This window comes from Schistosoma mansoni, chromosome 3 (assembly GCF_000237925.1).
Source record: "Schistosoma mansoni strain Puerto Rico chromosome 3, complete genome".
Lineage (NCBI taxonomy): Eukaryota > Metazoa > Platyhelminthes > Trematoda > Strigeidida > Schistosomatidae > Schistosoma > Schistosoma mansoni.
This window is the reverse complement of record NC_031497.1, coordinates 16307110-16333148: the sequence shown is the minus strand read 5'-3', so window position 1 is coordinate 16333148 and position 26039 is coordinate 16307110. Positions and strand designations below refer to the sequence as shown.

The 26039-nt window shown below is 39.6% G+C and overlaps 2 protein-coding genes across 2 annotated transcripts in view; both read right to left on the bottom strand.

Moving 5' to 3' along the window:
- The window catches only part of Smp_156300 (hypothetical protein), a gene marked incomplete at both ends in the record, with an annotated part of 39029 nt that extends 31031 nt beyond the window's left edge, over nt 1–7998 (bottom strand). Inside the window, 3 exons of the mRNA XM_018799415.1 lie at nt 3736–3881; nt 7317–7893; nt 7933–7998. Coding sequence (XP_018651206.1) covers nt 3736–3881; nt 7317–7893; nt 7933–7998 — 789 coding nt within the window. The remainder of the gene's footprint in view (nt 1–3735; nt 3882–7316; nt 7894–7932) is intronic.
- A 13089-nt stretch (nt 7999–21087) lies between these two features.
- Nucleotides 21088–22057, bottom strand: Smp_185890 (hypothetical protein; the record flags this gene model as incomplete). Its single annotated transcript, XM_018799414.1, has 1 exon — nt 21088–22057. Exon 1 carries the CDS (start codon nt 22012–22014, stop codon nt 21088–21090), a length of 927 nt encoding a protein of 308 aa, XP_018651205.1. The 5' UTR covers nt 22015–22057.
- Nucleotides 22058–26039: the final 3982 nt, after the last annotated feature.

Below are 26039 nucleotides of genomic sequence, written 5' to 3'. Positions count from 1 at the left end.
CAGCAAACCCAAGGTCCAAAGGCGAAGTCATACTGCTGACTACAGAGGTGTGACGGCAGTAAGGTGTTTCTTCAGACAACCAGCATAACAGCGATGCTGCCTTCTCACAAGAAGGGCTGCAGTTAGAAAAGGTCGACCCTAAAAATGCACACCTCGCCTTATCCCACAGATATCCGTCTCCGGCTGTAAGGTCTCAACAAGTATGGAGCTAATACAAAAATTACTCACAAAAAGGTCGTGTGTGACTGGCCCCAAGCAATTGTCTCTTGGGCACTGCGATCACTCTCTCAGGTCACTAAGACCACTTCTAACTCAATTTTCTTTTCAAGTACCTCTAGAAGAACCCTCTCACAGTATGGACAACCGAGAAGTGATAACCACCCTCATACCTCTAACAGCACTCAACACCACTATATTCATAGTCGATTGCCCTCCTATCTGGACTTTCAGTTCCAAATTTCATCTTTTGACTTCCTCCTCATATGCCACTATGGCCAACGATTCTAGTGAGCGAAATACTGTCCCAGATCTACTGAAACCTCGCTCCAAACTACACATTAGAGCTTTCAACGCACGCACCCTATGTCAAATTAACCAGCAAGTCTTCTTGGCTATGACCACAGAATCTCTTACGATTGATGTATGCTGTGTCTCTGAAACACGCATACAGTATCCTAGTGTGGTCATTCACTTGACCTCACCTAGCTTAAAGGGGAAGCCGACGAGATACACCCTCCGTGTATCTGGCCACCCGACTGCTAGATCTCGTGGACTGGCGGTTGTGGGCATAGCATTAAGTATGAGGGCAGAACAAGCACCATTAGAATGGATCCATGTTAACAGTCGCCTATGTGCTGTTCGGCTAAACGGCTCCGTCAGAACTCGGAGGGATAGTGACACACGTCGTTTCTGCCTACGCTCCCACTGACTGAAGTCCGGATGAAGTGAAAGATGGCTTTTACAGAAAGCTCTCTGAACGTATTCATAAAGCTAAACGCTCAGACAGAGTACACGTTGCAGGTGACTTTAATGCTCAAGTACGTAGCTTAAACCAAACAGAAAGACATTTAGATGGGTATTTCGGTATTCAGGTTCAGCGAACAGATAATGGTGATCGTCTGTTGCAACTATGTTCAGACAATCGTTTATTTTTCGCAAACATTAAATTTAAGCATAGATAGAGACATCGTCTAACATGGTGACCTCCTGCACCAAACCAACGATGGACTCAAATAGACCATGTTTCCATCAGTCACCGTTGGAGAGGCTCAATAGAAGACTGCTGCTCGTTTTGGAGTACATGTTTAGACTCTGATCATGCATGCTCTAATACGAGCACGCATTTGCCTGCATCTCACTGGACGCAGAAAACCTACACTAACAAGACCCATTAGAATCGAATTCAGTGATAAGAGGGGTGAAGGTAAATTCCAGAAACAAACGAATTCACACCTAGGCAATTCTGAAAACAAGGCTGACCCAGATGTTATTTGGAAAGATATACGAACAGCTATGGAAACAACAGCGACATCTAATAGTGATTTAAACCAAGGGGTTACGATAAACCAATGGATTTCTGCTAAGTCTGTTATACTGATAGACTCTCGTAAACTCATTCTATCAGGCTCCAAACATGATGAAAAGCGAAAGCAAATCAGATCTAGGCTAACAAAAAGTCTACGGAACGTTCGTGAGCAGTGGTGGGTAACGAAAGCAAAACAGATGGAAAAAGCAGCGGCTGTAGGCAACGCCAGACAGCTTTTCAGACTAATAGAAGAAACAAATTAAGAAGTCAAGTGTAAGTGAGATGATCTCGGAAAAAGACGACACTTATCTGCTCTCAGCTCAGACCGTATATTCACTATTCGTCAGGTTCTAGAACGCAGGCATGCTTATCGGCGCCAGACAATGACAGTTGTTCTTCACTTGAAAGCAGAATTTGACTCTGTAGACCGAGAGGCTCTGTGGCAGTGTCTGTTATTGAAAGGTGTACCTCAGAAGTACATAAACCACGTGAAAGCTCTTTACTCGACCACTACCAGCCGAGTCAGAGCTTATGGTGAACTGTCATCTGATTTTACAACCTCAAGTGGTGTCTGGCAAGACTGTCCACTGTCTTCATTTTTGTTCAATTTCATCATAGACCTACTGCTGGAAATAACTCTCTCGTCGACTGAATTTTCAGGAATCGATCTCCTACCAAGAGGTCCACTTATCGACTTAGAATACACCGATGATATAGTCCTGTTTGGTGAAGATGCTGATGAAATGCAGTCTTTTAATAGCACTGAGTAACAATGCCAGGATGTCTGGAATGCGTTTTTTCACTCCTAAATGCAAACTGTTGCTTCACGATTGGCCTGCATCAACACCTGAACTAAGGATAGGGAGTTAAGTGGTCGGACGCATCGGTAACTTCACTTATCTTGGAAGTCTGATCAGCACTATTGGGTTGGTGCCTAACAAAAACTCTGCATGGATTCAGAAAGCTCGTTTGGCTCTTGCCAACTTATGACACCTATGGCGAAGTTGAGATATCTGTCTATCAATGAAGGGACAAGTAAACTGCGCAGCAGTTTGTTCTGCTCTACTTTACGGCTGCGAAACATGGCCACTAAGAGTAGAAGATACTCGTAAGTTACTAGTATTTGACTACAGATGCCTTAGAAATATTGCTCGCATCTGTTGGGATCACCGGGTAAGTGATAGTGAGGTTGGACGCAGGGTATTAGGGAATGATAGGAAATAAGTTGATGAGGTTGTAAATCTTCATCAACTGAGATGGTTTGGCCACGTGTTATGTATGCCCGAACACCGATTACCACGACGCTCAATGCTGACTAGTATTGAGGATGGTTGGAAGAGAGTTAGGGGCGGCCAAACCAAAACATGGCAACAGTGCTAGAAGTCACTAACCTCTAGCATGAGTCATGTTGGTAGATGCAGACTACTTGGTTGGGTTCCGCGTGACTATCTTAACCAATGGTTAAGACTCTGTGTAACATGGCTCAGAATCGATCACAATGGCGTAGGTGTACATACTCTCTGTCTTACCTTAAAATATAAGATTAAAATTGCTTCATATCTTTCTTTCTTCCTGTACTATATTCTTATATACAAGCTTTTCACATATTACCACCATTATGGCCACTCGTCACATTCAGTTACTTTCAAATGTCGGATAGTTTATCTTATTAATGCTTCGTGACAATATTTATGAATTTGGTAGAAATGAGTGAACACAACTTGATTTTCCGATCATTATTCATCAGATTTTATAGATTGTTTCTTTAATAAAGCCTGCATCATGTACTGATGGAATGGTGGGCGACATCATTATTCAAGAATAAAAGTATGATGATAAAACATATTCTCCACTGAATTTGGTTGCAGTATAATTTGTAATGATATAATTAGCTTAAATCATCAACAGTTGCCCAGCAGAATGTTTGAATGACTAATGAACTGAAATGACATTTCAGCATCTATAGCCATCAAGCTACAATAGTAAAAATCAGTAAATCTAGTATATACAAGAATAAGAACGTCCTACTTTTAATTCTGAGTTGGCTGAAGTCAACATTTACAAATAGCTAGTACTAAAGAAAACAACAGACATGATGATAATCTTATAATATTAGTACTAAGAATGATTTCACTTAGTTATTGCTGAATGAAGAATTCAAAGTAAAATGAAAGTTGAAAATAATATTGTAATTTTTTAGACTTTCTTACCTCATGGTCATCCGTAACAATATTCTTCCTATGTTTATGTACATCATCCAACGTGTTTGGCCCTGTTAAATATGGTGATTGCTCACATTTCTTGTTTTCAGCACTTGATAACAAATTTATATTTCCAGTCGTTCCCGCATTTTTCGCTTAACAAAATATATCGATAAAATTGAGGGATGTGCAAAGTGTGAAGATATTTTAAAGCTTAAAATAAATAACTTCTACTGAGTTCCATATTTCTTAATTGATTCTAAATACCTTCAACATACTTGATGTCTCTTAATGAAATAAATGCTTAAATTACTCTGCTTGTACTGTTACTTGTTACTGTCTGTCGTCTTTATGGATCCGAAAATGTGACAGCAGAAAGTCCTTTCATTAAAATGGACTATTCTACGTACTAGTTTCAGTAATTTCGCCTTCAAACGCGAGGCTTAGTTCCCATCTTTCAAGACAATTAATTTAGAACCACAGAATGAAAGACTGCTGAGAATCTTTTGAAATGTGTATATGTGGTCAGTCTTTTAATATAAAGTATGGGACTAGTATATCTTTGGTGTGGGTCCAAGACAAAACAAGATAAACGACACGCTACTAAAACTACGTCGTCAAATTCAGACTACTTTGAGTAAGAGTTTTCAAAGACACTGTTTTATTTACTTGGCATTGCTATGGCGAAAAGTCGAAGACTACTACGAATATGTCTCCGAGCACTTATCAAGTAAATCATCGAACTAAACTGTTTCTCTGTTAAATGGGAGATCAATGAAAGGTGGACAATTTACTGAAAATTATTAATTTCAAGGACAAGTACGGACTAACTAATTGCACGCGCGTTGTCTAAAAAGGACAGTGATATTTTTCCTCGCTGAGTTAATTTTATTGTTTTGATCATATATAGTATATCAAGATTACTGTTTTCGCTTCAAATGAATTTATTTCAGTTTGTTATAATTTCTCTTATTACGGCCGAGCTATTCCTATAGCTTAGCATTGATGGATACCAATTCACTCAACAAGTTCCAAAATCAGAATACCGTTGAACAGGGACGAAACTATATTCCAAATAACACGGGTAGATGAAAGTAGAAATTACAAGAAGAAAGACGTCAGTATATTTATGGTTCTTACAGGAGAAGATTCTAGAGTCTTCTCCAAGTATCTACTAGTGCTGGTTAGTTAATAAGCAGCCAATCGACGTGCACCAACACAATTCAGCACGAAATGCGCTTTAATCCAATCTATATTCTGCTAACACATTTAGTATAATCGCCAAGAGTATTGTTCTTTTTCGAAAGTACGTTATCATATGCACATTTGAGTACGTTGTTTCCTTTTGTATTTATCTGAACTTTTGCAACTGACAATTTACAGATTTTCAATCTTTTCTGATCAGCAGTTTCTTATATTTAGGCATTGTCTTTGTCTAGTTTCTTTAAACAAAACCTCTGACTGAACAGTGAGAAAAATCGACTGCCAACTCCCAGGCTGTCGATGCCCTGTGCGACGTGGCATGCAGTGCAACAAGTGCAAAGAATTGTACCACCACGTTTTCACGAATCTAACGCCCGTGGTTTTCAAACAGTTTAGCGAAACCAGTTGCTTGTCGTTGTGTTAGTAATTCTGCTAAGACGCAGGCAAATTGCTATCCGAAGCCATTGAAATGGTGAATGCTGCTAAAAGGAGTATTAGCAAGTGTAATTGAGACACATCAAATGGTACTCACTCGGTCAATACACAAATCTATGCGAAGTTACATAAGGTAAGCTCAGAGTCGATTAACTTACATGGGCTAACAGGGGAACGATGATCTATAAAGAGCTCTGTAGGAAAAAAATTTCAAGAAAGGAAGTTTCTTTTGTCCTGCACTTTCCAAATGGCAGCGAGTAAGAAACGTCTAGTAGACCTAATCTCAAGGATGGATATGTTTCTAGCAGAAAAAAAAACAACCCGACCACCCAAATAATCGATCATCCAGGATTCCACAGTGTTTGTAACGTGACTGTGCTTTCTACTCCAATAAACGTTGGTGAATGGGTACAGATAAAAAAATGAGAAACGACCTAATGTTGCTAAAGAAAAGTCAGTCCACCAAGCAGTAGCTGAGAAATTGAAGACTGATCATAGCGACAGGTCACCTGTCTTTCATAGGGTCAAGGAGGGTGAAAGCTCAGAACCCAGAACCCATTTTGAGCATGACATTGAGTTGATAAAAGATCCACTAAACCAGCTAGTACCACAGTAGTTCTCTGGGATCACCTTGCTAAAGGTTGATAGACTAGATAGCTTAGTGGACTCGGAACAATCAAACCAAGCTGCCAAAAGTAGCATTTAAATCTATTAATGAAAATGACTTAATACTACAAAATGGACAATGTATATACCATAGAGATGCACTCCCCCTCAGTTTACACACACATCGATCACTGTGACTATTAAAAAATTAGATGTTTTTGGTCTGCTAAGTGAGCTTGATGTAGGCAGATCCATGGCACCAGATGAAATGTATACTAGGTCACTAAAGGGATTAGAGAATTTTGTCACGAATCCCTTAAGCAGATGTCTCAATCTGTCTGAAAGTTGGGGTCAATTAGCAAAAGACTGGAAGGATGCTATAGTAAGATGCTATAGCCATGTCGATGCTAAAACCTTAACTTTGTATATGGTATTCGTGGTTATGGATATTGCGTCAGAGTAATCCAGGCAGGGTATTAATCACGAATTGTGACGTTGAAGTGGGCTAGGTGGTCGAATCATTCCTATTCAACAACAGAAAACTCGCTATTCATATAAGTGACATACAAATTTTTCAGTTACGTGACTTACAATTCCTATTAAAAACTAGTATCTATGATACCAAGCAAAGTAAAATAGTGTAATTAAAATATTTCAAAACCTACACTTTGAGTCCACAGTCAAGCAATTAAAGTGGGTATATTTTCAATTGCATGCAGCGATGCATTATCAAAAGCCACCTAACATTATGTATAAAAAGGGCTCTGATGCTTTATTAATGATAACCAAGCCAGTAAACATTCAACTAAAGTGGTCTTGTAACTGTTTAGTATATAAATAAAACTAATAATTCGTATGTAAATCATCGAAGACGCAAATCATGAGGAAAGCACCCAGGTGCATCACAATGCAGCCCTCACTTAGAATCCTCAAGGCCAGAGGAGAAAAGAAAGACTAAAGAACACATTACACTGAGAAATGGATTGAACTAGAAAGGAAGGCCCAGAACAGAGTGGCTTGGAGTATGCTGGTCGGCGGCATACGGTTTATTTGGAGTAACAGTCGTAAGTAAATAAGTAAGTAAGTGAGTAAGAGATAGATGAAGATGATAGACAAAAAGGCCTATCGCGAAACTCAACTAAGCGATTGACTCTAAATACATGCACCAATCCTACAAAATAATGCCAAATCGAAGCATAGTATTGGCGCAGAAAGTCGATATCTATAGACACTTTAAGCCTTAACGATCAATATTAATCTTCTTCATAATAGGTTTAAGCACTACATTTTGTAGAAATCACTATAAACACATTGTTTGATACAGATAAATAAAACGATCCACATACCCTCGAAGTGATCAGTCCCATCTTCAGGTATGGTGACTAGTTCGAAAGTCTCATATAACTTTTTTAAATTCAATACAGGTTGAAACTCTTTGGGAAGTGGGAGGACTGAATTTTTAAGCATATTCTTTTTTCTTAAAACAAATGGTGAATACTTATTATCAGATGTAAATGCTGCATATATTAACAAACTACAGCATAGTTTTAGGCGACTCAAGCTGTGGTAATGATAGCTGGAGTATTTATTAATGATTTTACGAAGATCAAAACGCAAAACGACCCATTTCGGTTCTTCTAAATCTGGTGAAACAGTCAGCAATGGCAAAGGGAGACAAAGCGAGAAGTTTGAAACTTTAGGCAACTTCAGAGCATTCGTCACTGTAACGCGGTAGACAACCGAACTCTTTGTTCTACAATCAAATCTGACAAGAAATTTCTTATTCTTCAATGGCCTTAAAATTAGATACAGATATTCCCCAGTGAGGCCCAAATTACACTTTCGATCATTAGGAACTGTGGCATGATTAACTGCATTGACTAAACCATCTATTAGCAATACCTCAGAGTTGATAGTAGGATCCTGAACGGATATAATGAATCAGTGATTGCTTAATCTTACCGTTACAAAGCATATTTCGTCAACATTTCCCCGTCTTTTCCATGATGAAAGTGGGTAATGTTTCATTATATTAAAATACGGATTTTGAGGGCTCTTCATTTTTTTTCTAACTCCGATCTGGCACTAAGACTGATCGCAATGGTAATGTTGACATTTTCGTAAAGCGATCAACTGTAAATACTATAGCGAATGGTACATTGAAACACTTCATATTTAGGCATCTCATAGGAAGGCAACGTAAGGCGTTGGTTTAGTGACCCTATAGTTTTTATTTAATAAAAACCTTCGGGTTAAAATTTAATTTTACATAATTCTACCCAGGTGTGTATTGTTGCTTTGATAATGTCAATATACAGGTTATGGTATTCTAGCTTGGATTCTTCAAATTTCATGAGCCTCTCCAGGTAGATAGCGTCCCTAAACTCTTCGGCAATACTTAATCACCTTAGCCTTCAAAATTCAAAGGAGTTAAGTTAGAAGAGATCTCCAGGCACACATAAAAATCAACTTAAATTCCTTTCACAAAGTGGAAATATATTCCGTTTGCTTTGCTGATCCTTCAAGCCTCTCAATTTTTTTTAAGGTCTAGCTTGAAATTTTAATTAGTTGTCGTTATATATTGAAATACTAATTGGTGCTTTGCTATCAGGATACGCAAAAATAATTTCCCAGCGATACTGCCTTATACTGCAGACAGTGTTTTCTTCATACTGTCGTCCAATTTTACGACTTTTCAGTTTTATAAATATCATCCGCAGCAGGATTTCAATTCATGCTCTTATGAGGTCAATTTTCGGGAAAACAGTCGCTATCAGTTTGTGGATATACAGTTGGGGGTAACAATCAGGAGGGGTTTTGCTTTGAGTCGTCGATAATCAACCGTTGGACACCAATGATTTTTATTGCTTTCAAAGACCATTTTTAAAGGGAATATTCATAGGTTATTTGATAGCTGGATTATCCTCAAATGTATCATATCGTCATATAATAGAGAATAGGGATGAAGGAAAAGTAGTTGTCCCTCTATAGATTGACTTTAACAGACCATTCGATAAAGTATAACACTTGTCTTTACCATTTAAGTTTAAGACACTCAGTAAAGCAGGTAAAATGTATAAATGGATTTCACCCTTCGTAAAGAACAGAACTCAGGTGCTGAAAGTGCAGCAACTCTTCTCCTACCTTCAGAACATTAGTACTGGTGTCCTCCAGGGCTCAGTTATCGCACCTCAACTGTTTAATATGTATATTAATAACAGATGCAATTGATTTACACTTGAAAACGCATTTAATATGCCGACGACCCTAAAGTCATATATGCATTCCATGCAATCCCTAGTCTAGATATAAGCGTTATGATAGAGAAAGATGTGGATGAAATCATAGACTGGTGCGATGCGTGGTTTCTTTCTCTTGATACTCAAAGAGCTAGGTACGTGTATTTTGGTGAGCTTAACTCACAGATAAGCTTGCATCCGAATAAGCTGAAATTGCTAGCATCTGTGAGTTTGGAGTGAAATATTCCAGAAGTCTTACATTCACTGAACAAGCGATATCATAAGCCTTCAAGGCTCGTAGACCTACTAAGTTTATCAATCACAAATTCTAGTTGTAAGGTTGTAAAATGATTTTCTAGAAAGTTGAGGATACGACTGGTTATTCTAACTTTACAATTAGCTACCAGTAGCACCTTCTATAATCGAAACCTTCTTGGCCAACGGAAATCAGAAGTCAGACGAGAAGAGGCAGGAAAGATATATTTGATTCGTTACCAATATATCGAGGAACGTTTATTCTAAGCTGACTAGTGAACGTAGGGGCAGTGTCCCACGCCGTGTTGAAACGTGATCTGGTACGGATGCATGACCGAAAGCCTTCAGTTAAACAAGTCCACTTAAACAACATGGTCAGTATCCAATGTCGAACACTTAATGAGCTATTGATTTTGGGGAATTATTTACAGCTACAGATCACTCCCCCCCTAGTGAGGTAGTGATGCCCCTAAGACGTGACCAGCCAGAAGTTTAAACCCAACAAGTTTGTCGTTGGTAAACACTTTTCTGATAGCTTGCTTTGTTTAGCAGCGTCTGGTCGTCTTTCCTTACACTAAGGGACCAAAATGTACAACATAACAATAATGAAATAAAGTACAATGAAAATTTCGGTTCCTTGCGAAACTTCGTCGTTCTTTTCCAGCTGTCCTGGAAAAGAGGAAAAATAGAACGTGTGAGTGCATATCAAAAATACATTCGTACTTGCGTAAGGACACAAGATGAGCGGAAAAATAAATAAATAAACTAATGCACTTGCAAACAGCGTAAAAGCGATCGGAAAAAAATGTTTTTTTTGGTTTTTTTATACATAAAAAAATATAAATACGCCCAAAAAAATAAAAAATTTTTTTTCAAATAAATAAAAAAAAGTGCATATTAAAAAAATTATTTTTAATAATAAATACTGAACAGGGGATGCGATATTAAGTTTGTGTCCTGCGTGCAATAGAAGTTTAGATGTTCTGGAAATCTTACCCGTCTTCCAGAACGCGTTGTTTTAGGTTTATCTATCGACGTTGACGAAGTATCAAGTTGTGTGTCGGCTGTCGTGTAGGGTACTACGAGTGTAGTAGCTGTGTCGTTTGCTTGTACCGAAGGAAAATCGACGTAGCTAGGGTTTCCTTCTAAGTACGCTGCTTTGAGTCGGTCGATACTGATGCTATCGTTCGTACCGTTCTTATCGACTACATAGTACTTAGGTTCGCGTTGAAGAACTTTGAAGGGTCCTTCGTATGCTGATTCACGGGGTCGTTGATGTGAGTCTCGACGAACGAAGACATGTGTACTATGTCGTAATTCAGGTTGAACGAAAACATCAGTTGATTGAGGTCGAGTGTGAGCAGGTTTAACTGAACGCATAGCGTTTGTAAGCCTACTCGTGTAAGAGTTTAGATCCATGTTCAATGAAGAAGATGAAGGATCTACGAATTCTCCTGGGAGTCTGAGTGTCGTTCCGTAAACGAGTTGAGATGCCGTGTATCCAAGCAAGACGAATGGAAGAGCATCTGTCCACTGTGAAACGTTTGTAGCTGATAATGAAGCTTTAAGTTGTCGATGAAAACGTTCTACCAACCCGTTTGCTTGTGGGTGGTAGGCGGTCGTTCGGAAGCGCGTGATTCCTAATAGTGAGGTCAGACAACGGAAAAGTCCCGATTCGAACTGGCGTCCGCGGTCTGTAGTGATGGTTGAAGGGCAGCCGAAATTAGCTACCCATCGTTCGACGAAAGCGCGAGCCACAGTTTCAGCAGTAATGTCCTTAATCGGTACTGCTTCTGGCCATCGAGTGAAACGGTCTACGCATGTCAAGAGATATGAGTATCCGTTCGAGTCGGGTAAGGGTCCTACCAAATCTAGATGGACGTGGTCGAAACGAGCGTCAGGGGTTTTGAAAGAACCTAAGGGACATTTGTTGTGTCTTATGACCTTAGCTTTCTGACAGCTAACACAGGAGCGTGCCCACTCCCTCACGTCTTTATTCATGCCAGGCCAGCAAAAGCGTTCGGCTATAAGCTTGATTGTTGCACGAGCACCTGGATGAGAAAGATTGTGCAACGTATTGAAGACGTTGCGTCGATAATGTTTTGGTACAATTGGACGATCCCTACCTGTAGATGTGTCACAGAGTAAGGTTTCCTTACCTGTTCCCATCTGCCTAACACTTAGTTTAAGAGTTGTTGAGGATAACTCATGCTGAAGATCAATGTCTTCTTTTTGAAGCTGAAGCGAGTTTAAGAAGGTCGATTCCTTGGAAACTGTTCAAGGAACTTATTCGAGACAAGGCGTCTGCGACTACATTGTTTGCTCCAGAAATGTGTTGTATTTCTGAAGTAAACTGCGAAATGTAGTCTAGTTGTCGAGACTCTCGCGGTGAGTACTTGTCTGAAGATGAATTTAAAGAGAAGGTAAGATGTTTGTGATCCGTAAAAACGTGAATTCTTTTTCCTTCGATGAAATGGTTGGAAATGTCGTACAACCACAATACATAGCCTGAGAGTTCCCTTACCGAAATTGCTGTACCTAGATTCCGTGTCTAACAACCGTCTCGAGAAAAATCCTAGAGGTTGCCACGAGTTGTTAACCCATTGTTGTAAGACTGCTCCGATTGCTGAGTCGGATGCGTCTACTGCGATATTAATGGGCGCTTGAGTGTCCTGATGAGCAAGCAGGGTTGCTTTAGCGATGTGTTCCTTAACTGTGGAGAATGCTTTACGGGCTGTGTCGTCTAAACTAATCGATTTTGCATTTCCACGAAGCTGGTCGGTTAACGGTTTTGTAAGAGATGCGCATTTAGGTATGAACCGTCTATAGAAACTTACAAGGCCGTTGAAAATTCTCAATTGCTTGATCGTGGTCGGTTCTGGGTAATCCAGAATGGCCGCCACTTTGCTCCTAAGGGGTCGGATGCCTTGAGCATCAATAGTATGTCCCAAGAAGTCTAAGGAGTTGGTTCCGATTTGGCATTTCTGAATGTTGACAGTAATGCCATGCCTTTGGAGTCGACCGAAAACAATGTCCAGATGCTGGAGATATGATTCTCTGTCCGGACTTGCTATTAGACAGTCATCAACATACGCATGTACGAAGTTGAGACCTCGGAAGACATCGTCGATAAAGCTTTGGGAGGTTTGAGCGGCATTTCTTAAACCAAAAGGAATTCGTAGAAATTCGTAAAGACCGAAAGGAGTGATGATGGCGGTTTTAGGAATGTCGTCAGGTGCCATCGGTATTTGGTTATAAGCTTTAACCAAGTCGATTTTCGAAAAGACAGTTGTACCTTTCAAGGTAGCTGTCAAATCGTGAATATGAGGCAGCGGGTAACGATCGGGAATGGTTTTAGCATTCAGACGCCGATAATCACCAGTTGGCCGCCAATCATTGTTGTCCTTTTTAGGGACCATGTGCAATGGGGATGCCCATGGACTATTCGATGGTCGAATTATCCCTAGGTCCATCATGTGGTCGAATTCGTTTTTAGCTAACCTAAGCTTCTCGGGAGCGAGTCTTCGAGCTTTCGAAAATACAGGTGGTCCTGTAGTCGAGATGTGATGTGTAACATTGCTGGTTACACAAGGTAATTTCGATTGCGATTGGTATATCCCGGGGTATTTGTCGAGTACTGATTGGTATGGGGGGTCTATGGCGTGCTTAATCGTGACTGGGGATAACCTGCAACCAGAACAAGGAGTTACGCAAACGGATAACTTAGTGTTTCCGTCTACTAACTTTCTTGAGCTAGTGTCGATGAGTAGATTGTGATATTGTAACGGGTCTATACCAATGATTGGCAAAGAAACATCTGCAACCACGAAGATCCAGTGGATGGGTTTGCGTAAACCCACGTTAAGGTAGACGTATCTTTTACCGTAAGTAGCGATCGGTTTTCCGTTTGCCGCCTGTAAACTTAAAACAGACTCGCGAAGTCTGTCGTTAGGATTTGCTGGAAGCACGCTAACTTCTGCGCTGGTGTCGACGAGGTAGCAAACTTTTCCTGTATCATGACATTTCATTAAAGATATTTGTACTAACTGATGTTTCCTGCGAACCCCATAGTGCGCTTATTACGAATTCCAAACATAGTACGTTCATTTGTGTTCACCTATTTCTACTACCTAAGACTGCACTACTTCGAAAATTCCTAGTTAGCACATTAATTTGGACACGTTTCATTGGCACACTGGTGTAGCAATGTAGTCAAATCTTGAACAACTGGATATTAATTCAAGTGAGGATATTCTTGAAGATTAGATGCTGCAGTTTGAAATGCGGTGAATGGCTGGAAAAGGTATTAAAAGCTACGAAATCGCTGCTTATTTCTTGACATTCACTGGCAAAGAAGCGTATAGCCTGCTAAAGAATCTGGCTTATCTAGAAAAACCAACTTTATTCTCATGTGGATTTCTCAAAGAATAAATGATTAGCCACGTGCAGCGAGCTAGTTTTGAAAAGAGAGATCGAAGCTTTACAAGACGCTGTGACAAAATAACCAGAAAGCTTAAGACTTCAAACTTAAACCACAGAAAAAGTCAGCGAAGTCCAATTTTGGAGAACATTTAGAAGGTCAACTTGGTGGTCCATAGAATGCTGTCATAAATAATTCGACTTCAGAATGAGAATTAATTCGGAAACCCAAAGGTTAATCTAGCGTTTATTAACTATGAAGCATTGGACTAGAATGGTTTCAAGGTAATGAAAACTCCTAACACTTTGTTAAGTCCTCGTGATCAACTACATTCACGATATCTCTCAAGCTCGCGTTTGTTTAATAATGGTTCCCATACTCATGAAAATATCAAAAATGATTCAACACAGAATTTCTAAGCAAGTTACAGGTGAGCACGGGTTCGGTAACTGCTTATACTGTGGTAAATTTCACTTGCGTGATTCATGTGTCTGTCGTTATGCTAAGTGCTATAAGTGTGGTAATATGGGACACATCAAGTTGGGTCGCAAAGCTATTGTTCACTTTACCACTAGTGATGATGAGCCATGAAGTCGGGACTTCATGAAGTTGAGTATTTCCAGTGACCGTTTATCTTTATTCACGAGTTCGAAAAGTACATTCTATATTCAGAAGCGTATATGAACCTCTCTTTGTTCATTCCATGAATTTATTGTTAACATAGGCGGTAGTGAGTCCATTATTTCACAAGTTAAAAACTTCATATTCCAACATTATAGCACGACCCGCTGAAGTCTCAATATTGAAGATTGCCGAACAAGACCGCCTGTACCAGGGTTCTGTAGGTAGCTGTTTGGACATGATATTTCCTCATACATGCCTTGTGAGTTTTTAGTTGGAGAAACCGAACCATGAACAGTGGGTTTGGAAAATTTGGAAAGGCTTATAATAGAGTTGTATTTATTAGTCTCTAAAGAAGACTTTGATGCTTTGTTGAAAAATCTGATAGCTGCGTTTGCTAAGTGCAAAGGAGATTTGAGAATCCAGCCCACAAAATTTCAAGTACATGGTGATCTATCCTTTTCAGTAGGCGAATGATTTCCTATAGTCGTCAAGAAGCAGTACATAAGATATTCAACGATTTGTTTGCGTGACGTATGATTGAACCCATCCAGTCTTAAGCATGGGATACTCCTTCTGTCACGCCATTGAAGTCTGATGGCAAGGCCCCTAGATCATATGGTTATTTTAGACTAACACTTAGCTCGTTTTTATTGAAGCAAATATGCACGACGGCGAAATCTGAAGATATTCTTGATCGGAATCACGGTTCCAAGATATTCTTGGCAGTTAACTTAAAAGATGCTTATTCCAGAATTCCTCAGATCAATGTCATTTAACACTCTTTTTACATGTTGAAATAATACTTCCAATTGGTTTAAGTTGTTCGCCAGCCATATTTCAGGAAGTGATGAATAATATGATCAATGACCTTAAAAGTGTTGAAGTTTATCAAGACGATCTCATTATACATGGTTCTGGTAAATTAGCTCATGGTCAGAAAATTATTGCTTTACTGAGTGGTTTAATTGAGAAGAATATTACGGGGAATCCGAATAAGTGTTCGGTTTGTGTATCCAGTTTTAGGTGTCTTGGACACCTAGTTGATGGTAACGGTTTTGAAGCAAAAATAGAAGCGACTAGCTCCACTGACAAATGCACCGTCTACAAAGGCGTACAGAACTACGTTCACTTGTGGGTGCTCTTTAATACTATTCCTGTTTTATTCCTAATTTTTCTTGTCGTGCCAAATGTTTATTTAATCATTACAAGACGGACCTGTTACTACTACAGACTGCGTGCCATTGCAACCATTACCGCTGAGACGTCCAGATTTTATTAGAGAAAATCGCAAATACTTTGGATGTATACCCAGTACTATACGAAAAGACTGGAGTGTTAATCTGAAACGTAGATTCCCTGTCTATTTTTTCAAGCACGCGGAGTTATCCAATACTCGTGATGGTATTTTGTGTTTAGGTGATCGTGTTTTTATTCCTCCTTCATTACATAAATCTGTTTTAAAAGTGCTTTGAAAATGAAGTCCTTGGCAAGGCTCACATGTTGGTGGCCGGAGACAAATGCAGATATATGTCGTACAGCAAGCAATTGCAGAAGATATCATTAGTCAAAAATCATTCCTTGCAGTGCACTCCATGGCCAGTATTGTCTAAGGACTAGCAGAGAATTCATGCAGACTATTGTGGTGCATTTCTCGGAAAACACTATGTACTTGTTGTCTTTGTTCTTTCCTAAGTGGTTAGAAGATATTCATAGCTTCACTAAATTTTGACTTCACAATACAATTACTAAAAAAATTTATTTGGAAGGGGTTTTATGTAGTGTTAGTGACTGATAATGCCTTTGATTTTGCCTTAGACACATTCACCACCTGGTTGAGTGGTAGAGGATGCAGGCATCTGTTTACTGCTCTCAGGCACATTCGCCCGAATAGTCAATCAGAAAATTCCGTCACGACATTGAAAACTGCTACCAATTCCATTGCCGCTCAAACATTTGATAAACTGGAGAGGGGAACATATCTCTACTGCAATGAAAAAAGCTAAACAGTTTATACTTTGATTGTTCTACCTAACACGAGTCCCTGAGATGTTACCAAGGAATATCCGGTCAATTCAATCTTTAACTCAATTGAAATCTCTTCTAAACTGCTTTATGGACCGATTCGGTACAGCTTTCCTAAGTCAGGCTACATTTGACGATGGGCCACCAAACGTCTAACCTTGTGAGTAAATAAGAGATTCATATGCCATGGTTTTATCACTAGGTAAAAATATTTTATCCTTTACTGGCCTCTTTAGTCCATGCTCTACATTTTCCAGTCCCAACACCTTATGCTTTATTCTATCAAGTGTATACTTCGTATCATTTTCCTATGACTACTAAATAAACATGTCTATTGAGTTTTCTTCCAATCTCCATAACATCCTCCTTAACTATTTCCGGTGTCACACCTTGAGCCGAAGGACTTCTTTGAACCACAGCTCAGAGAAAATCAGTGCAACCGGAAATTGCTCTATAGAAAATGTGAAACACTATCGACCACACCATAATGTCAGTCTCCTCAGTTTTAGTGGCTCTGCATCTTACTCTTGCTTGATCGTATGATAATTGTTATCGAAATATACACTCCTCGAACCCCCGTATATTTTTATCAACTTGGTTCGCGTTAGTGAATAAGGGGATAAAATAAGTTATGTACAAGAATGCACTTTGAATACGTATTGATGACGCAACGGATGTTCTAGTTTTACAACTAGCTACCAGTAGCACCTTCTATATTCGATCGTTCCCAGTCAGATAGAAATCAGAAGTCAGACGAGAAGAGGCAGGAAAGATATATTTGATTCGTTACCAATATATCGAGGACCTTTTCTATAAGCTGGCTAATGAAACGTAGGAGCTGTGTCCCACGCCGTGTTGAAACGTGATCTGGTACGGATGCATGACCGAAAGCCTTCAGTTAAACAAGTCCACTTAAACAACATGGTCAGTATCCAATGTCGAACACTTAATGAGCTATTGATTTTGGGGAATTATTTACAGCTACAGATCACTCCCCCCCTAGTGAGGTAGTGATGCCCCTAAGACGTGACCAGCCAGAAGTTTAAACCCAACAAGTTTGTCGTTGGTAAACACTTTTCTGATAGCTTGCTTTGTTTAGCAGCGTCTGGTCGTCTTTCCTTACACTAAGGGACCAAAATGTACAACATAACAATAATGAAATAAAGTACAATGAAAATTTCGGTTCCTTGCGAAACTTCGTCGTTCTTTTCCAGCCGTCCTGGAGAAGAGGAAAAATAGAACGTGTGAGTGCATATCAAAAATACATTCGTACTTGCGTAGGGACACAAGATGAGCGGGAAAAAAAATGAATAAACTAATACACTTCCAAAAAGCGTAAAAGCGGTCGGAAAAAACATGGTTTTCTTTTGGTTTTTTTTTATATATAAAAATATATATATATATACGCTCAAAAAAAATTTAAAAAATGCTTTTTTTTTATATAAATAAAAAAAAAGAGCATATAAAAAAAAAAATTTATGATAAACTATGCAAGGGTAATTCAAGATAAAGCGTATGTCCTACGTGCAATATTCGTTAAGATGTTCTGGAAATATTACCCGTCTTCCAGAACGCGTTGTTTTAGGTTTATCTATCGACGTTGACGAAGTATCAAGTTGTGTGTCGGCTGTCGTGTAGGGTACTACGAGTGTAGTAGCTGTGTCGTTTGCTTGTACCGAAGGAAAATCGACGTAGCTAGGGTTTCCTTCTAAGTACGCTGCTTTGAGTCGGTCGATACTGATGCTATCGTTCGTACCGTTCTTATCGACTACATAGTACTTAGGTTCGCGTTGAAGAACTTTGAAGGGTCCTTCGTATGCTGATTCACGGGGTCGTTGATGTGAGTCTCGACGAACGAAGACATGTGTACTATGTCGTAATTCAGGTTGAACGAAAACATCAGTTGATTGAGGTCGAGTGTGAGCAGGTTTAACTGAACGCATAGCGTTTGTAAGCCTACTCGTGTAAGAGTTTAGATCCATGTTCAATGAAGAAGCTGAAGGATCCACGAATTCTCCTGGGAGTCGGAGTGTCGTTCCGTAAACGAGTTGAGATGCCGTGTATCCAATGTCAGCTTTCACTGCATTGCGGATACCTAGCAAGACGAGTGGAAGAGCGTCTGTCCACTGTGAAACGTTTGAAGCTGATAATGAGGCTTTAAGTTGTCGATGAAAACGTTCTACCAACCCGTTTGCTTGTGGGTGGTAGGCGGTCGTTCGGAAGCGCGTGATTCCTAATAGTGAGGTCAGACAACGGAAAAGTCCCGATTCGAACTGGCGTCCGCGGTCTGTAGTGATGGTTGAAGGGCAGCCGAAATTAGCTACCCATCGTTCGACGAAAGCGCGAGCCACAGTTTCAGCAGTAATGTCCTTAATCGGTACTGCTTCTGGCCATCGAGTGAAACGGTCTACGCATGTCAAGAGATATGAGTATCCGTTCGAGTCGGGTAAGGGTCCTACCAAATCTAGATGGACGTGGTCGAAACGAGCGTCAGGGGTTTTGAAAGAACCTAAGGGACATTTGTTGTGTCTTATGACCTTAGCTTTCTGACAGCTAACACAGGAGCGTGCCCACTCCCTCACGTCTTTATTCATGCCAGGCCAGCAAAAGCGTTCGGCTATAAGCTTGATTGTTGCACGAGCACCTGGATGAGAAAGATTGTGCAACGTATTGAAGACGTTGCGTCGATAATGTTTTGGTACAATTGGACGATCCCTACCTGTAGATGTGTCACAGAGTAAGGTTTCCTTACCTGTTCCCATCTGCCTAACACTTAGTTTAAGAGTTGTTGAGGATAACTCATGCTGAAGATCAATGTCTTCTTTTTGAAGCTGAGCGAGTTTAAGAAGGTCGATTCCTTGGAAACTGTTCAAGGAACTTATTCGAGACAAGGCGTCTGCGACTACATTGTTTGCTCCAGAAATGTGTTGTATTTCTGAAGTAAACTGCGAAATGTAGTCTAGTTGTCGAGACTCTCGCGGTGAGTACTTGTCTGAAGATGAATTTAAAGAGAAGGTAAGAGGTTTGTGATCGGTAAAAAGCGTGAATTCTTTTCCTTCGATGAAATGTTGGAAATGTCGTACAGCACAATACATAGCTAAGAGTTCCCTACCGAAATTGCTGTACCTAGATTCCGTGTCTAACAACCGTCTCGAGAAAAATCCTAGAGGTTGCCACGAGTTGTTAACCCATTGTTGTAAGACTGCTCCGATTGCTGAGTCGGATGCGTCTACTGCGATATTAATGGGCGCTTGAGTGTCCTGATGAGCAAGCAGGGTTGCTTTAGCGATGTGTTCCTTAACTGTGGAGAATGCTTTACGGGCTGTGTCGTCTAAACTAATCGATTTTGCATTTCCACGAAGCTGGTCGGTTAACGGTTTTGTAAGAGATGCGCATTTAGGTATGAACCGTCTATAGAAACTTACAAGGCCGTTGAAAATTCTCAATTGCTTGATCGTGGTCGGTTCTGGGTAATCCAGAATGGCCGCCACTTTGCTCCTAAGGGGTCGGATGCCTTGAGCATCAATAGTGTGTCCTAAGAAGTCTAAGGAGTTGGTTCCCATTTGGCATTTCTGAATGTTTACAGTAATGCCACGCCTTTGGAGTCGATCGAAAACAATGTCCAGATGCTTGAGATGTGATTCTCTGTCCGGACTTGCTATTAGACAGTCATCAACATACGCATGTACGAAGTTGAGACCTCGGAAGACATCGTCGATAAAGCTTTGGGAGGTTTGAGCGGCATTTCTTAAACCAAAAGGAATTCGTAGAAATTCGTAAAGACCGAAAGGAGTGATGATGGCGGTTTTAGGAATGTCGTCAGGTGCCATCGGTATTTGGTTATAAGCTTTAACCAAGTCGATTTTCGAAAAGACAGTTGTACCTTTCAAGGTAGCTGTCAAATCGTGAATATGAGGCAGCGGGTAACGATCGGGAATGGTTTTAGCATTCAGACGCCGATAATCACCAGTTGGCCGCCAATCATTGTTGTCCTTTTTAGGGACCATGTGCAATGGGGATGCCCATGGACTATTCGATGGTCGAATTATCCCTAGGTCCATCATGTGGTCGAATTCGTTTTTAGCTAACCTAAGCTTCTCGGGAGCGAGTCTTCGAGCTTTCGAAAATACAGGTGGTCCTGTAGTCGAGATGTGATGTGTAACATTGCTGGTTACACAAGGTAATTTCGATTGCGATTGGTATATCCCGGGGTATTTGTCGAGTACTGATTGGTATGGGGGGTCTATGGCGTGCTTAATCGTGACTGGGGATAACCTGCAACCAGAACAAGGAGTTACGCAAACGGATAACTTAGTGTTTCCGTCTATTAACCTTCGTGAGCGTGTGTCGATGAGTAGATTGTGGTGTTGTAACGGGTCTATACCAATGATTGGCATAGAGACGTCTGCAACCACGAAGATCCAATGGATGGGTTTGCGTAAACCCACGTTAAGGTAGACGTATCTTTTACCGTAAGTAGCGATCGGTTTTCCGTTTGCCGCCTGTAAACTTAAAACAGACTCGCGAAGTCTGTCGTCGGGATTTGCTGGAAGCACGCTAACTTCTGCGCTGGTGTCGACGAGGTAGCGAACTTTCGTAGTCACATCTGTGACGTATAACAGACGGCTGTGTTCGCCGGCTACGGTTGCCGTTAACGCGTGCCGGCTGGGAAGTTTCCCGAACTGTTTTTCGTGTCACTCGATTTTGGGGTCGGATAATTGCAGGGCTTCCTGCAATTTCTAGAGGATTTACCGTACCGGTTGTGATACCAGCACCAGTCGGGGTTGTCTGTCTCTCGTGGTCGAGAGACAGATCTCTTACGTGAAACGCTCCTACGTGGGGATTTTGACCGACTACGGTCATTACGAACTCTAAGATATCTTGTAAGCGTGTGACATAGTTCGGCCATGTCAGTCGAGGTTGATTGGGGTTTTTCTTTGATGGAAAAACCTCGGCCTTAGAAAATTTGGTGATTTCCAAGATTCGATCGGCAGATGCAGCTAGTTCATCTATGGCATTGTTTTGAAATGAAACAAGCACTGCCTGCACCTGTTGAGGGAGTTTAGACAAGAAAAGTTGTCTAAATAGGCCATCATCGAAAGTTCGTTGGCCGATGACTTCTCTCATTCTAAGCAACATGTCTGTCGCAGAACCCTGTTGCAAGTCGATATTGTTAAGGAGTTTGTCTAATCGTTGTCGATCAGTTAGGTCTCCGCGTTTTAAAATCGAAAGTTTAAGCGTTTCATAAGGTTCGGGAACATCACTAGTAAACATACTAGGTGTTACGTACTTGTTGAATTCGCGCGGTAACGCCTTAACTACCGCGAGGAAACGTGTGCGCGAGTCCGTGATTCCGTGCATGCAAAAATCGGCTTCTGCATAGCAGAACCAAGACTCGATATTTTTGGGCCAAAATGGCGTTAACTGAATCGAAATAGGGGGAATAGACTTCAACTTAAAAACCTTGGGTGAGTGTTCCGTCATAGTAATATAGATAACGAAAAATGTCTAATTAAAATATATCCGGAAAAAAAAATTCGCGAATAAAAAGTATATCACAATATATAAAATTCAAATAAAGAATAACAATGAATAATAATATTCCAAAATGGAACAGACTCACAGTATATTGACTTGGTGTACCAGATCACGTCGGTCTCACCAATGATGATGCAACGGATGTTCTAGTTTTACAACTAGCTACCAGTAGCACCTTCTATATTCGATCGTTCCCAGTCAGATAGAAATCAGAAGTCAGACGAGAAGAGGCAGGAAAGATATATTTGATTCGTTACCAATATATCGAGGACCTTTTCTATAAGCTGGCTAATGAAACGTAGGAGCTGTGTCCCACGCCGTGTTGAAACGTGATCTGGTACGGATGCATGACCGAAAGCCTTCAGTTAAACAAGTCCACTTAAACAACATGGTCAGTATCCAATGTCGAACACTTAATGAGCTATTGATTTTGGGGAATTGTTTACAGCTACAGTATATTTCACACACTCACTGGTTCAGACAAACAATCAGAGAAACGAATTGATGCGTAGAGGCGAAAGCGAATAAGCTAACTCATTTTGATCAAGCGTCACTCAATGATTGTATGCGGACTAAAATAAGTTACAGACACGTTATGAATAGGGCATACAATTAAGACAAACACGATCATATAAAACCATACAGGGTTAACAAGAGGATAGTTGACAAGGTCAAAATACGGCCTGACAAGAGTGATTCGTCCAGAATCTAGAATAACTGATGTGGGCTTGGAATAGTAGCAGACCATACTTACCAATCAAAATAGCTGTAACCTACGGTACGAGCTTTGCTATAGAAACTAGACTGAAAACCAAGGTACTTTGCACAATCAACCTACAAAAGTCATTTTTGGAGTGCAGTTGCCAGCTTCACCCCCTGACGAGTCATTTAGATCAAGTCATTTTAAACCACATGCGAAATATAAACTCACTTCTCCTGTATAGCTTCAACCAGACAGTATTCTCACTCCTCATTCCTGAATAAACTCTCCGAGAAACTTCACTAGCTCCTTCGATATATCCTCCTTTAACCCTTTTTGTCAACAAAGCCAGCTACCCAAGAACAAGCAATCCCTTGCTTTAAGCACATATCGAACCCCTGAGGATTATAATAACTGCATTAGTCGAGATGCTGCCACCCACTTAAATTAGTTGGCCACTTATTAATTATATGTTTTACTAACTCTCGGTTGATGTTTAACAAAAAGACTGACTTATCTCTGTTTGTATCTCTTTAATAATCACCAATTATAATCATAGATGAAGCACTGACTGCCAGTGGTATTTCACATTCATGGATGTCTCTTGGTGACTATCTCCTGTATCAAATTGGTAGGTCACAAGGACGAGATGAAGGTTGCCTTACATATGCCCACTACAGTCAACACATACTCTTTTATGATATGCCAGAATTAAATAAGCTACATGATTCTTTGTGGATTGTCCTGAAGCTCTCAAATTCAGTACCTTTCTGTTCATCTGTGTTCACCGTCAAACTAACGCACCAACAGGGAAATACCAATATTATCTGAAGTATTTATATTAGCTTCATCCCTGCCACTCACAGACGAGACTATTTGTGGGGATTTTAATATGCCTGAAACCCCCTGGCCTCCAGTCAAAGCACCGAAACGATTTGACTCATGTCTTAAGTAATTAGAGCTTAGACATTAGACTCAACATGCCGGTAGCCCTACCACATATCAAAATATCTTGGATCTAGTCTTTACCGGTAACCTCAATTTTAACACTGTGCATATTGGGGAGATGTTTCCAAGTAGTGACCATAATACTATCATCCTCAGACGTGATATAAAAACCACGACCAGTAAACGCAAAACTACCACACTTCATAGAGACTATCGTAAAGTTGGTTGGAAAAACTTCCGACATTACCTAAGAAGCACTAATTGGCGTACCTTTTTCACTGTAAACAACACCTAATAAACTGAAGAAATTGATAACAAGTTGCAATTGTATACATGGAGGGATTTTTACACACAAAATCTCCAAAATGGATCTTACGGGCAGTTTCCAAGGAATAGACCTTCTTAAAATTGTGCAACTTCAAAAAGAACATACTGATTTTCAGCACAAGTTATCTCTGATCACCCTTAAACTGAGGATTGAACTGATGAGGACGTGTTGTAGCGGTAAATGAATCCCAAAATCAATAGCTTTGTAAGTGTTCGACAGTGGATGCTGACCACATTAGTTTTAATGGACTAACCTAGCTGGAGGCGCTCGGTTATGCATGCGCACCAGATTACAATTTGAAACGGCGTGCTCAACGTCTCCTGCGATCACTAGCCAGTTCAGATCAGTCACTTCTCGATATATTGATAATCTACCAAATATATTCTCCAACATCCTTGCTTATTATTATTATTATTATTATTATTCACAAACATCTTATGGGTACATAAGTGTTGTGAAGAAACCATTTCGAGTTTCTTCAAAAATACAATAATAAACAAGTTTTAATAACGTTAGAATTATGCTTGCCATATCTGAAAAAGAGAAAAGAAAGAAAATAAAACATCAATCATAGAATAATGTTAATAAATCAGGCTCTGTGTAATTGAGAAGGACATCGAATTGATTTTGAAGAAGGAAAGGAAGAAACTAAGGAAATAAAAATAAAGGAGACGTGAAATACGTAAATAGCTTAACACAGAACAAGAATAAACAACTATGTATATATCATCAAATGAGTAATAAAAATAAAACAAAATAAACTAATAAGTAAATAACTTATTATTGCGGTAAGATATGACGTTAGAATAAGTGTTTGTGCATACAGTCATAGTTTGGGTTATGCTATGAAAGTCTCAATTAAGTGCAAAAGATAATCAGTATGTATGAGGTGTATATGCATAGTGAAGATAAAACGAGTCTAAGAAGTTGAATCCGGCGTAACACAAGTTATTGTCTTAATCTAAAACTTCGTAATCTTAAGAATAATATTTATTTAGAAGGAAAAAAGAGAGGAAAGAGATGAACACCTAGTGAAAGGGTCTAACCATGATAATAATAATAATGTAATGGATATAGACTTTTGAGATAAACAAATAATTTAAAGAATAAAATAAATAAATAAATGAGGAAAATCAGGAAAAAATTAATAATAACAATGATAATAATAAACCTTTAGTGCACTCAGATAAATACATGTAGATTTATGTAACAGTATACAGAATGAAACCGGGTATTAGTATAAACATTAGTGCAGTAATAATTTAGAAGATTCGGCCGAATGTGGCTGTGAATGTGGAGAACAGTAATTAATAGAATGAGGAGAAGTCAAGAACGGTATATCGTATAATAATAATATCTGGGTCAAAATGACGCTCATAATAAAGGGAACATGAATATGAATATAAATAAATAATATATTTGTAATATCCCAATGAGTAGAAAAATTAGATTTTCTGACGTTTCGTGACTCAGTGTAAGCCACTTCTTCAGAGAATAAATAACCAAATTAACAATAATCCAAGTTTAAATAGTACAACGGAACAATCCAAGAATAATTAGGTGATCAATCAAAAACAGGTCTGAATAAATCAATGTCACGTCATTTCATTGCGGTCAAGGTGATTCATAAGTGACATGTATGTAATTTTTGTTTGTTTGTGTCCACTGTAAATGATGAAAAATGTGTGACCTTTGTAATGACAAAGGATAGAGTTAATTTGTAATGTAATGGTGTGAAATTGTAAATAATATTAGACTGGTTGACTAGGATAGATAGTCCAAGTAGGATGTATGGTAAGGCCTTCCTTTCTATTGAGGGCAGTGGGATTAAGCATTATATGGAAAGCTTCAGCTACTCTTCTTTCTTTGTGATTGGAAAAACCTTTCTGTAGTATTTTGATGTTATATTATATATTATTTATTTATAACAATCTACCCAATGCTCAATTTATTCAAAATTATCAAATCAAAACTTGGTAATGATACCTACAAACT